The following is a 10,954-nucleotide window of genomic DNA, read 5'->3' as shown; positions in this document are numbered from 1 at the left end:
TCTTCCTCAATATATAGTAAAGTCCTCAATGTATTGGTAACACGTGTCAAGCCGATGGCGCTTGCGCGCCGAGTCGCTGGGGAACTCCATGTACGTGCTCTGCTGCGAATGCTGGTGTCTGATCAAGGGCACCCGCTGGCTCTCGCTAATGTCCCGCAGGACAGATCCATCGCCTGTCTCAATGATACCAGCGCCAACACGAGATGCTGGGTGCAGCGGGCCACTCTTGGGCAAAGGTGGACCAGCGCTGCCTCCGGGCTGGTCGGGAAAATGCACGCCGTCGTCCTTCTTGAGATTCATCTCGACAAGTGTGGCAGATAGCCCGGCATACAAGGTTGGTGAGGTATCAGAGGCCTTGGCCAGCGTGTGGATCGGGGATTCGCGGCGGACGTTCAGGTAGACGTTGATGTTTGGTCTATAGAACGCATGCGACGAGAGGGCATGCCAGCAGCACCGAGAGCCGGTCAAATGATCGCAGCGGTCGAGGTCAGGCTGGTAGGGTGCGGCGGTCATTGTAGGCGACCGTGATTCGGGATAAGGAGGATCGTCACTGCACGGAAGTGCGTTGGTGTACTGGTAGCCTCCGGACCAGCGAAAATCAAAGATCTTGAGGACAGAGGCGCGCGCACTGCCGGCGACGAAGCGCTCGAAACCAAACGAGATGAGAGAGCTGGCTGGCGTTGTTGGCTCAAAGTGATCTTGGTAGATGCGGTCGAATGGTTGGCGAGTACGCAAATCCTGAAGGCGGATTGTACCGTCATCCCACGCGCTTAGAATGGTACTCTCATGCCCGCCAGCCATAGTGTTGGAGCCGACTGGCAATATCGCTCGTACTGTCCCACTCTCGGATTCGTCTTTGATGTACCCGCCGGTTAGCTTCGTTGCTGCCTCCATGTCCAGCCCACTCGGTCTGATTGTGATGTAGCGTAGAGGATCCAAACTGCTTGTCAAGCCCACCGCGAGCAAGTCGTGGCCGACAAACTTGACGTCGCGCATGACCTGAAAAGGCCGCGAGCCTTCTTGGTCTCGGAGGATCATGAAGTCATTTGGGCCGATGCTAGGCGTTTCCTCCACGGCATCCGAGGATGGCGCCTTGCTGTTCACTTGTTCTTCGTGAGAATTATAGGAGTAGAGCATGATAGTGTCTTTTGTGGCGCTTGCAAGCAGTCCGCCATGCCTGCTCGTGTCAAGCGCCTGGATCTCCCTCTGCTCGAGCTTGGTGCCATGCTCCGGCGAGGGCCGAAAATGCAGCACTGGTTGCGCGAAGCTGTCTTTGTCGAGTGAAAGCAACGCCAGCTCGCCACTGGCTCGACCAACTACGGCCGCGATGCCCTTTCCTGCAGAGGCTCGACTTGAGTCTTCCACGACGGACAGAGAGGTCACATCATCCTTGCCAGCCGTATAACCATGGCGAGCACCTTCAGACAGGTGCCATGTTTCCTCCTGCTCTGCAGTACCACGATGGGAACGTGTGCGCGCCACGAGATCCTCCCCGGCTCCCCAAATCACTGTTTCAGAATTCCGTCTCCCGTCCCGTGTCTCGTGAGCAGCCACGACCATGTGGCAAGGTATAGTCTGTGCCGCAACAAAGGCGGCGCCGCCACGGCCACCACCACGCCGTCCGCCTCTACGCTGGCTATGCTGTGGCGTTGTTCGCACGAAATTGTCAAAGACAAATGCACGCCTGTCCCAGTCTCGTGACTGGGAGGTCAGGGTCCGAGCAAGCTCTCTCCATCCTGCGTCGCTGCTGACCTCGGGAAGGTCAAGGCTGGGAAAGCAGGACCGAGCAAAGGTCCGCCAGCCGACGGTTACGACGACATTGTGCAGTACCCGACAGGTCAGACCGAGACGTGCGACGCTCTGGGCTGTGTCGAGGTGGGAGAGGATGATGAGGAGGATATCGGCCGGGAGGGACTCGAGCCTGGCCGGATCCCTGGTGATCTGGAGCGACTTGAAATGCTGGCTCAAGTCCATATCTTGGTCTGGCACGCCATCTGGGGCATCAGAGAATAACGGTCGTGTAAGTATTGGGGTGCTGTGATGATTGCTGGTTTGGTTGAATAGTGGCGAGGGCGAAAAGAAGGGATCACGACGGCGAGGTTGGTTAAGAAGGAAACACGGCGTTGCCCTATACGGACGCTTGTCTCTTCTGGCTTACAGGACCAGGCCCAGCTGCAGGGATCGGGCTGTGGCGCGTCAGAGGCGAAGCTGGCTCGACTGCCGAATGTGGCACACGTCAATCTCGTGGCGGGGACCTGGGGCGGAACTATTGGGAACGACGACGAAAAAAAGAGTCATCGACGCTAGCACCACCGCCAGAGTCACTGGAGCTGACATCATTGCCCCTGTGACGCAGCCGCCCCAAGCGGAAGGCGCCTTCCTGGAGGGAAGCTTGCCAACGGCCGCCCCCAAGCCTCAGCGCTAGGCCCGGGGGCCCCACCACTAAGCAGCAGTGGCCCCTCGTCACGACAAACTTGACAACAACTAATACAGCGTATGCATGCATGCCATCCAAAGATTCATAGCGGCTGAGGTAACAGGGATCCCAGCCTGGTCACTCTCGAGTCCTGCAAGCAAGGCTCTCTTCGAGACGTCCACGATTGCTTGGAGTCATCAACCACAAGCGTGACTCACTGCTTCCACCAAACCCACACGGCAGGCCATAGCTCAACCGCAGCAGCAGCCAATATTTGTGATCAGAGACTCGATCAGAAAAGCCGCAAACGGTAAGTGCAGGGCAGCCTCTGTTCAAGAGCCTGCTGGTAACTCTTATATGTCTGCCTCAGGTCTGCAGGCCCCTCCAGTGCTCGGACGGCAGAGGTGGGTGGGGCCGGCTGAGTCCCTGGAGAAGCTGATCACGCCAGCGGTGGGACATTACAACCTCGACGTCACTTTTGGCACGCAGTGCCATCTCCCCTTGCCGCACAAGTCGGAGACTGCCTGTGTGTACGGCAAACCAGCCCATGCTAATCGCCTTGTCGCCCGGCAGTGGTGGCGATCGCACACACAGCGCTTCTCTAGAGCTGTCCCCTGCTGTGAACATACCCGCAGGATGTTCATCTTTGCCCTGCTTGAGGCTAGGTTCCTCGCCGCGTGCCTGGCTGCATCCCCTTTCCTCCTTCAGCTCGTGCTCTATCCCGCCGTTCTGTCGCCTTCTTCGAGGTTGATTCTCGCCTTTGTTCAGCTGTACACTACCACCGCTTGTGTCGCGGCAGTGGCACTGCTGTACAAGCTTCTGCTATATCCTTTTTTCCTGTCGCCACTTTCGAGGCTGCCGCAACCGCATTGGTCGTGCTCCATCACGTCGGCGTGGATCCTGTGGGCGAGGTTCTCGGGGCGGGAAAACCGCACGTTGCAGAAGCTGCATCGCAAGTATGGACCTGTCGTGCGGATAGGGCCCGCCGAGGTGAGTGTCAACAGCCTCGAGGCTGTCAAGACTGTATATCAGGGTGGCTTTGACAAGCACAGCTGGTACGATGTCTTCAACAACTACGGGTGAGTGTAGTTCTCCGGGAACCTATGCGTCGCTAGCCGACGTTATCCACTGACAAGAACGATAGTGTGCCAAACACATTTTCCTCGACACAATCCAAGCACCATTCCGTGCGGAAACGCATGGTGTCAAATGTGTACTCGAAATCGTACATTGCAACCAGCCCGGCCACACATGCACAGGGAAACGTGATAGTTAACGACAGACTGATGCCACTGTTGCAAAAGTCGGCCAGCCAGAAACAGCAGCCACACGGTATCAACGTACATTCTCTGTTCTGCGCCGTGGCCATGGACTTTATAACGGCATACTGCTTCGGGATATCACGCTCGTCCAACTTTATCCAGGACAAGAACTACAGAGACCACTGGTTAAAGCTATACATGACTCGAAAGGGGTACGGCTTCTTCGAACAGGAGCTACCTTACTTAGAGTCTCTCGTTCGCCGAACAGGCTTCAGCCTGACGCCCGCCTGGGTTCGAGCGACGAATGAAGAGCTCCAAGGCTGGTGCAAGAGCAAGAGCGATGCAGCTGTGGAGTATGTGCACAGGACAACCGGCTCCTCGGCACCGCTCGACGCTTCTAATGAACCCGTCGTTGTTCGGGCCATGCTGGCGGGGATTGACCGCGAAGCGAGGAATAACGGCGAGAGCTCTCTCATTCACTCCACCGCTGTTCAGCATCCTGAACTATCGGTGGCCTCTGAGGTCCTCGACCACGTCTTGGCGGGCCAGGAGACCACTGGCGTCTCGTTGACTTATTTGTCGTGGCATCTCTCGCAGTCGCCTGACCTGCAAAGGGAGTTGCGAGAGGAACTGCGCTCTGCCTTCCCCAGTCCTTTCTCAGTACAATTGGATGGGAATGGGGAGGACGCCAAACTGCACATCCCCGATGCGAAGCGGCTCGACGCGCTCCCAGTCCTGCATGCAGTCATTATGGAAACAGTACGCCGGTACGCTCCTGCTGGCGGGCCGGAGCCGCGGGTTGTTCCGGCTTCTTCGTCAGTCATTGCAGGTCAAGAAATTCCTGGTGGTACACGCATATCGGCCTCGGCGTATAATCTGCACCGTGACGAGCGAGCGTATCCCGATCCGTTGAAGTGGGATCACACAAGATGGCTGAGGACAGTCGTTGGCGCGGAAGGCGACGAGGGGGAGTCTGCAGTCGCGAACCGACACTTCTGGGGGTTCTCCAGTGGCGGCAGAATGTGTCTTGGCTCGAATTTCGCGATGCACGGTACGTCAACCCGCGAGTCCCTTCTTGTTCCACTCTTTTCTCATCGCAAGTCTTTGTGGGCGAGCACGATTGAATTGTGGCAATACTGATGCTGCGTGACAGAAATGAAACTTGTCGTGGCTGCCATCTGGGCCAACTATGTGACGCACATTGTCGACGATGTAGGAATCGAGCAGACTGATGCGTATACGGGTCACCCGAGGAGCAACTCGCTGTATCTGCGGTTCGAGAGGGTTATATAGGCACCTAGCCGGACCTGCCAAGGTATTCTCTGGGACGATACAAGGCTGTACTGTTACACGACCAGTCTCTCCAAAACCTTGCCGTGAGGTCCTTGCGGGACTGTGGCTCTTGCGGTGTTCCATGTCCTTTTCTGCATGGATGATTTGTGACCCGAGTCCTTGATATATCCTGCCACGGCACGCAGCTGTATGAGTCTGTCCATGCTAATGCTGGTCAGCTGGACCTTGAAGATGTCGTTGTGTAGGACCATGAATCAAGCCCCGGTGCCGCCGGTCTGCTGACCGAGCCGTGATTGGCGGCGGGGGCCGGGGTCTGGCATGTGAAAGCGGCTCAGGGCGCGCGGGCCCCCGCCGCCACGGGGCTAGTACGCAAACAGCAACTTCCGAGGCTCGAGATGCGCTGCTGCTGCTTGCTGCAATGCGTGCGTTGCGTTGCACCTGTCCCACAACGCTGCCGCACGCCTGGACAAGACCGGTAGTGCCTTTCCCCAGGCAGTCTGGGGTACATGCGTACTTCCTTACTGACCCGTGATTGCCGCCCAGCAACGTGGAGCCTCGCCCTCGCGCCTCTGCCCGCCCGGAGCCTGGCCTGACCTGACCTTGAGCCGAGCGAGCCAACTAAGTACCTTCAGTAAGCAGCTCCTGCTCCCGGCCCCAAGGTTTAAAACAACCAGCACGCCCGCCACCTCCCCCAGACCGAGACACCTACATCATCCTCCACAGCTCCCACAACCCCACGATCTGCTCTTTTCCATCTTCTGTGGCTGCATCTCTCTATTTCCCTCCTCGCTCTCGGTCTCCATCACCACATCACACACAATGTCTGGTAAGCTTCAACCCCTGCTTCCAACCTCTTCTCCTGCCGCGGCTCCCCATCACGAGACCACGCGCTAACAACTCGTTCCCCGGTGCAGCCCTCGACAGATTATCCCAGATCGGCAGCCAGCTCACCGGCTCCAAGAGCGCTCGCGCCAAGCTTCTCGAGAAGAATGCCGACGATGTATGTTCTTCCACCCATCCATAGTCGCCTTCCGCCAGCTATACTGTCGGGTTTTGCTTTTTGCGCAGGTACTAATCACTCTGTCCCTTGGCGCAGATTGTCGTGACCGCTTGCCTGCGGACGCCCTTCACCAAGGGCGGCAAGGGCGGCTTCAAGGATACCGCCGCTGCCGACCTCATGGCCGGTGCTCTCAAGGGCCTCATCGAACGCTCCAAGATCGACCCTGCCCTCGTCGAGGACATTGCCGTCGGTGAGGTCCTTGCTCCCGGCGGTGGTGCCACCGAGATGCGCGCCGCCGCCCTCGTTGCCGGCTTCCCCGAGTCGACTTCCGTACGCACCCTCAACAGACAGTGCTCCTCGGGTCTCCAGGCCTGCGTCGACGTCGCCAACCAGATCCGTGCCGGCATGATCGAGATTGGTATCGGTGCTGGTGTCGAGAGCATGTCCACACAGTACGGCCCCGGCGCCGTTACTGAGTTCTCGGAGCTCCTCGAATCCCACCCGGAAGCGGCCAACTGCAAGGTGCCCATGGGCGTCCTCTCCGAGCAGATGGCCAAGGACCGCGGTATCAAGCGCGCCGACCAGGACGCCTTTGCCGCTTCCTCCTACGAGAAGGCCGCTAAGGCTCAGGCCGCCGGTCTGTTTGACGAGGAGATCCACCCCCTCACCGTCAAGTTCGAGGACCCCAAGTCGGGCGAGGTCAAGACCATCAAGGTCTCCAAAGACGACGGCGTCCGCCCCGGCACCACCGTCGAGACCCTTTCCAAGATGCGCCCGGCCTTTGACAAGAACGGCTCCATCCACGCCGGTAACGCCAGCCAGATCTCGGACGGTGCCGCGGCCGTCCTGCTCATGAAGCGCAGCACCGCCGAGAAGCTCGGCCAGCAAATCCTCGGCAAGTACGTCGCGGCATCGATCGTTGGCGTGAAGCCCCTGCTCATGGGTATCGGCCCCTGGAAGGCCATTCCCAAGGTCTTTGAGCTTACTGGCCTGACCAAGGACGACGTTGACATCTTCGAGATCAACGAGGCCTTTGCTTCGCAGTGCCTCTGGTGCGCCAACGAGCTCGGCCTTGACCAGGCAAAGATCAACCCCAAGGGTGGAGCGATTGCCTTTGGTCACCCTCTCGGCTGTACCGGTGCCCGCCAAGTCAGCACCCTGCTCTACGAGCTGCGGAGGCGCGGCGAGAAGATTGGTGTTACGAGCATGTGTGTCGGTACTGGCATGGGTATGGCCGCTGTTTGGGTTGCCGAGTAAAAGATCAGTCTAGCATTGGATGAACAAAGAAAGGAGTTTAGCATTGTATATCAATAAAGGGGAACTTTTCGAACAAATAAGACTTCCGCATAGTCACGGTGCATGCCTCATGACAAGAGCTCTCTGTGAATTGGCCTTCATGCAACAATTCTTCTTCGCTACGGACCATTATGATCACTAGACCACCAATTTGTCAGAACACTTGATGGCTTGCCTATTGAACCTAGAGGGGCGTATCGTTCTTGATGTGGTCGTATTGCACGCTCACATACTAGCTGAAGAAGACCATGAAGGAAGGCCGGACATCATTCTACACAGCTACTATTTTGCGCTCTCAGTTTCCTGTTTCCAGATTTGTGCTTTTGCTTGTCATGCATAGTCCCGTATGTTAACCTCATTCGAGCGCACTCCATCCAAGCCAAGTACTGCAATCATGGTGTATTTGTGGAAAATATATTCATATGCTGCTAGATAGCCGATGCTACGAATTGGCTTGTAGACAAGGCGCTTGAAAGAGTGTAGAGATGCAGTCCCGGCAGGCCTGTTCCTCAACCAAAGGTCTGGGGTGGAGGAGATGTCAGGTTATTGCCGCGCATTATACACTATTCGACGTCTCCGAATAGAATCTACCGTGCAGGCCGAGAGTAGCTCGTGGGTCTGGACTCTGCCATCATCACTCTGTCGTGTGGCCAACCCGACTGCAAATTTTCTTTTTTATATCTCACTCCTACCGTCACTGCCGCCGCTGCCGCAACTGAGTGCTGTTCATGCTCTTCATACTTCAAGATTCGGCCGGAGGATGAGGAGGCAGCGCATGAGCGTGAGCTGGTTGGCCATCCCCGGCTGAGGCAGCACCACCACCCGCCGCAGTCGCGACGGACGAGAAGTTCTCGACCTCGGTGCCGAACCCGTTGCATCGAGCCACGTGGACGACCTGCTGGCCCACGACGAGGTCCATCAGGCCCATCCCGACCGACTTGTAGATGACGTTGCCGTCGTGCAGCCAGCGGGCCAGGTGGCTCTCCCGCTGCTGCTTCGAGTCTGACGACGACGTCGAGGCCGAGCCTCGCTTCTCGCTGCCAGTGTGGTCGGCAGCGGTCTGCGGCGTAGGTGTTGCTGCCGCTTCAAACTGCTGGTGGTGTTGTTGGTGGTGATGGTGCTTGTCCTGCCGGCCATCGATGGACGACCGGCTCGAGCTGCGCCGGTGCAGCGCGTGAGAGATGCTGCTTGCGATGCTCCCGCTCTTGCTACGGCTCGGGCTGCGCGACGAGGAGCGCTTGCTCGCCGCCTCGCTTGTGGACGAGTTGGTGCCGTACACGCTGGACATTGCGCTGCCGCCGCCGCCGCCCGTGCTCGAACGAGAGAAAGGTTTCATGCCTTCGAGGGACTCGGCCAGGGATGAGGATTCTGATGACTGCGAAGCTCGAGCAGCGGCCGCGTCTTGTTGTTCCTGTTCCTGCTGTGTGATCTGGTGGATCATGACTAGTTCTCCGAGTCTGTGATCAACGCGCGCTGAGTTAGCATTGGCCTTTGCGAAAAGGAAAGCCCCGTCATGGTCCGGGAGACATGAAAAGAAAAACAAAGAAGGAAAAACGAGCAGCATGAACGAAAACGTACTCCACAAGTTGCCTCGGGTCTAGTCCAGCATCAATGATCTCGCCGGCCTCCTTGAGCGCACCACTGATCGTGTCGACAATCACCACGCCGCCCTCCACCGCATGCTTGTGGAAATGCCGGTGGCCATGCTCGTGCGTGCGCACCGCCCGGTGCAGCAGATCCCTGGGGAGCTCCCTCATGGCGGGCGTGTAGCTGCCGATGGCCACAATGAGCCTGCCTTTCCTCCTGGCCTCGCGGTTGGTGAGGACCTCGGCGTCAAAGAGCTCCTGCGTGCTCGGCGTGCAGCAGTAGATGACGTCGGCGTCGGCAATGTTCTCCGCCTCGATCCGGCTGTAGTCGCCGAACGAGGGCGTCACGATACTGAACTTTGCCGCCTCCCAACCCTCCGCGTGCTTGACGGCGCTCGGGATCGCGTAGAACTTCTTCATTATGTGCTTGGCGTTCTCGCTGAACTGGCGGTTGATGATGTTGACGTGCCGGATCGTGTCGCCCCTCACCTTGAGGGCCAGCCGGATGTGCCAGTACGCCTGGAGCCCGCACCCGAAGACGGTCAGGGTCCTGACAACACTGCGCTTCTCGAGCAGGCAGGTTGAGGAAAGTGCTGTGCGGAAAGCCGTGAGGGTCTTTGCGTGGAGCAGGGCCATGGGCTCGCCCTCTGGTGAGAAGAGAGTGATCGAGCCAGTAGGCCGCACGACCGGGTGGGACGGGTCAGCATTGGCAGAGGATAATGTGACGACTGTGTATGTAGAGTCAGATTTCAGTTGAGCTTGAGAACGGCAGTGTGTAGAAAGCATGGCAATATTGACATACCCTTGACTCCGTGGCCGTTAGGTGCGCACGAGGGCATGAAGAGCGTCGTCGTGCCATTGCCTTCCGAGTGCGTGATTGTCCTCTCCGGCTGGTCTATGGAGGGGCCCCCGCCCGTCTGCTGGCCGGTTGAATAGGCGTGAAGGGCACTCTTCAGGCCAAACTTGAAGGCGTTGGTGTCTTCCCTGTCGAGGCTCTCGAGGAGCGTTTGGATCTGCCCGTCGGACAGGACTGTCAACGACATGTTGCAATGCGCCAAAGGGGAGGTCGTGTTGTTTGTGCTGGCTGGGGCAAGATGCCTTCCCGTCGATGTTCTCGTCAAAAGTTGCTGCTGGTGGAGGAGCGGCTGAGTCGGCGGGCGTCCCGTAGCGTCACCTCTGTACTTTGTATGGCCAGATGTGTGCTTCCGAGAATTCGAAGGTTGACAGGACCCTTATTAATAGTTCCAGTGTACCCGGTAAGCTTAACACTTTTGTTTTCTGGAAGCTGCAGATCCGACGCGGAGAGTGCAATTGCCCCTCGTCTGCACGAATCGAACCCTTGCCATCCCCACACAACTACCTTACATGACGCAGTTATCACGACGGGCTCTTGTTGCGCCGGCCTTTCACCGTCTGGGGTCCGACCTAAAGTCCGACACTATGAGCTCCCGTTAAAAGTCGATCATAGTCGCCGGAGCTTCCGTGCCTGTCTCCGAGATGTGTCTCAACCTTAACTACGACCCGACCTTGACCTTGAGCCTCCAGGTCCTTGATTCAGGGATCCAGTATCCCTGCATTCGCAGCTCCTTGAGGCATCACTTGCCGGTTCAAAGTGCCTGCACTTCGTGACAGGAACACAACCTCAAGTGGGAATGTTGCAGTCCATTGTGGGGGGCGGAACTCGACTATTCTGTCCCAATCTACCTCTTTGAACAACCAGCTTCCTCCATCTGCTGACTTTCCACAGTAGACGTCAACTCCAGAATACGGCGTTGTGTTCTTGTCGTAAAACCCCGTTGCAGCCAAGATGTGAGACGCTAGCTCGGCGGAAAGCTCCCCTGGGGGAGCGCATACGACTGCGCTTCAGCGGCCTGGTTTGAGCTCAATGGGAGGCACTCATGGGACACCCAGATTCGCCCATTCTAACGAGACTGAAGATACCCTTCTTCTCGGGAAAGCAGGTCGAAAGCTGGCACACCTCTGGCCATGGATAGAACTTGCGGTTGTTCATGTTAAGATTGGAAATAAAGCGGAAAAGATCCAGAAGTGTAAACGCCAACAAGCCCACAGCGCGTTCGCTTTAGATATCACATTGGCCATG

The 10,954-nt window shown here is 57.7% G+C and overlaps 4 protein-coding genes across 4 annotated transcripts; 2 read left to right on the top strand and 2 right to left on the bottom strand.

The window, feature by feature from the left end:
* Positions 1–6: 6 nt before the first annotated feature.
* Positions 7–1,974, bottom strand: B0I36DRAFT_252663 (uncharacterized protein; the record flags this gene model as incomplete). The annotated part of the gene is made up of 1 exon (XM_046150701.1): positions 7–1,974. The coding sequence occupies one exon, from the start codon at positions 1,972–1,974 to the stop codon at positions 7–9; it is 1,968 nt and encodes a 655-aa protein (XP_046007135.1).
* A 781-nt stretch (positions 1,975–2,755) lies between these two features.
* On the top strand, positions 2,756–5,195 carry B0I36DRAFT_333455 (cytochrome P450). Its single transcript, XM_046155222.1, has 3 exons — positions 2,756–3,495; positions 3,561–4,729; positions 4,832–5,195. Exons 1-3 carry the CDS (start codon positions 2,774–2,776, stop codon positions 4,969–4,971), a joined length of 2,031 nt encoding a protein of 676 aa, XP_046007134.1. The 5' UTR covers positions 2,756–2,773; the 3' UTR covers positions 4,972–5,195.
* A 453-nt stretch (positions 5,196–5,648) lies between these two features.
* Positions 5,649–7,303, top strand: B0I36DRAFT_296409 (Thiolase, N-terminal domain-containing protein). The gene is made up of 3 exons (XM_046151892.1): positions 5,649–5,797; positions 5,886–5,971; positions 6,068–7,303. Exons 1-3 carry the CDS (start codon positions 5,791–5,793, stop codon positions 7,226–7,228), a joined length of 1,254 nt encoding a protein of 417 aa, XP_046007133.1. The 5' UTR covers positions 5,649–5,790; the 3' UTR covers positions 7,229–7,303.
* Positions 7,304–8,009: 706 nt separating this feature from the next.
* Positions 8,010–9,896, bottom strand: B0I36DRAFT_367405 (uncharacterized protein; the record flags this gene model as incomplete). Its single annotated transcript, XM_046159456.1, has 3 exons — positions 8,010–8,724; positions 8,846–9,581; positions 9,656–9,896. 3 exons carry the CDS (start codon positions 9,894–9,896, stop codon positions 8,010–8,012), a joined length of 1,692 nt encoding a protein of 563 aa, XP_046007132.1.
* Between the last annotated feature and the right edge of the window lie 1,058 nt (positions 9,897–10,954).

The sequence above is a fragment of the Microdochium trichocladiopsis genome, assembly GCF_020744255.1.
Source record: "Microdochium trichocladiopsis strain MPI-CAGE-CH-0230 chromosome Unknown B0I36scaffold_10, whole genome shotgun sequence".
Classification (NCBI taxonomy): Eukaryota; Fungi; Ascomycota; class Sordariomycetes; order Xylariales; family Microdochiaceae; genus Microdochium; species Microdochium trichocladiopsis.
This window is presented reverse-complemented; position numbering and strand designations above follow the sequence as displayed.

Excerpts from the sequence above, each read along its gene's own strand:
- B0I36DRAFT_296409 (XM_046151892.1), top strand. Across the intron at positions 5,972-6,067 it reads TCGAGAAGAATGCCGACGAT|ATTGTCGTGACCGCTTGCCT; the intron begins GTATGTTCTTCC and ends CCCTTGGCGCAG.
- B0I36DRAFT_333455 (XM_046155222.1), top strand. The coding sequence starts at position 2,774 with ATGTCTGCCTCAGGTCTGCAGGCCCCTCCAGTGCTCGGACGGCAGAGG. Across the intron at positions 3,496-3,560 it reads GATGTCTTCAACAACTACGG|TGTGCCAAACACATTTTCCT; the intron begins GTGAGTGTAGTT and ends CAAGAACGATAG. Across the intron at positions 4,730-4,831 it reads CTCGAATTTCGCGATGCACG|AAATGAAACTTGTCGTGGCT; the intron begins GTACGTCAACCC and ends GCTGCGTGACAG.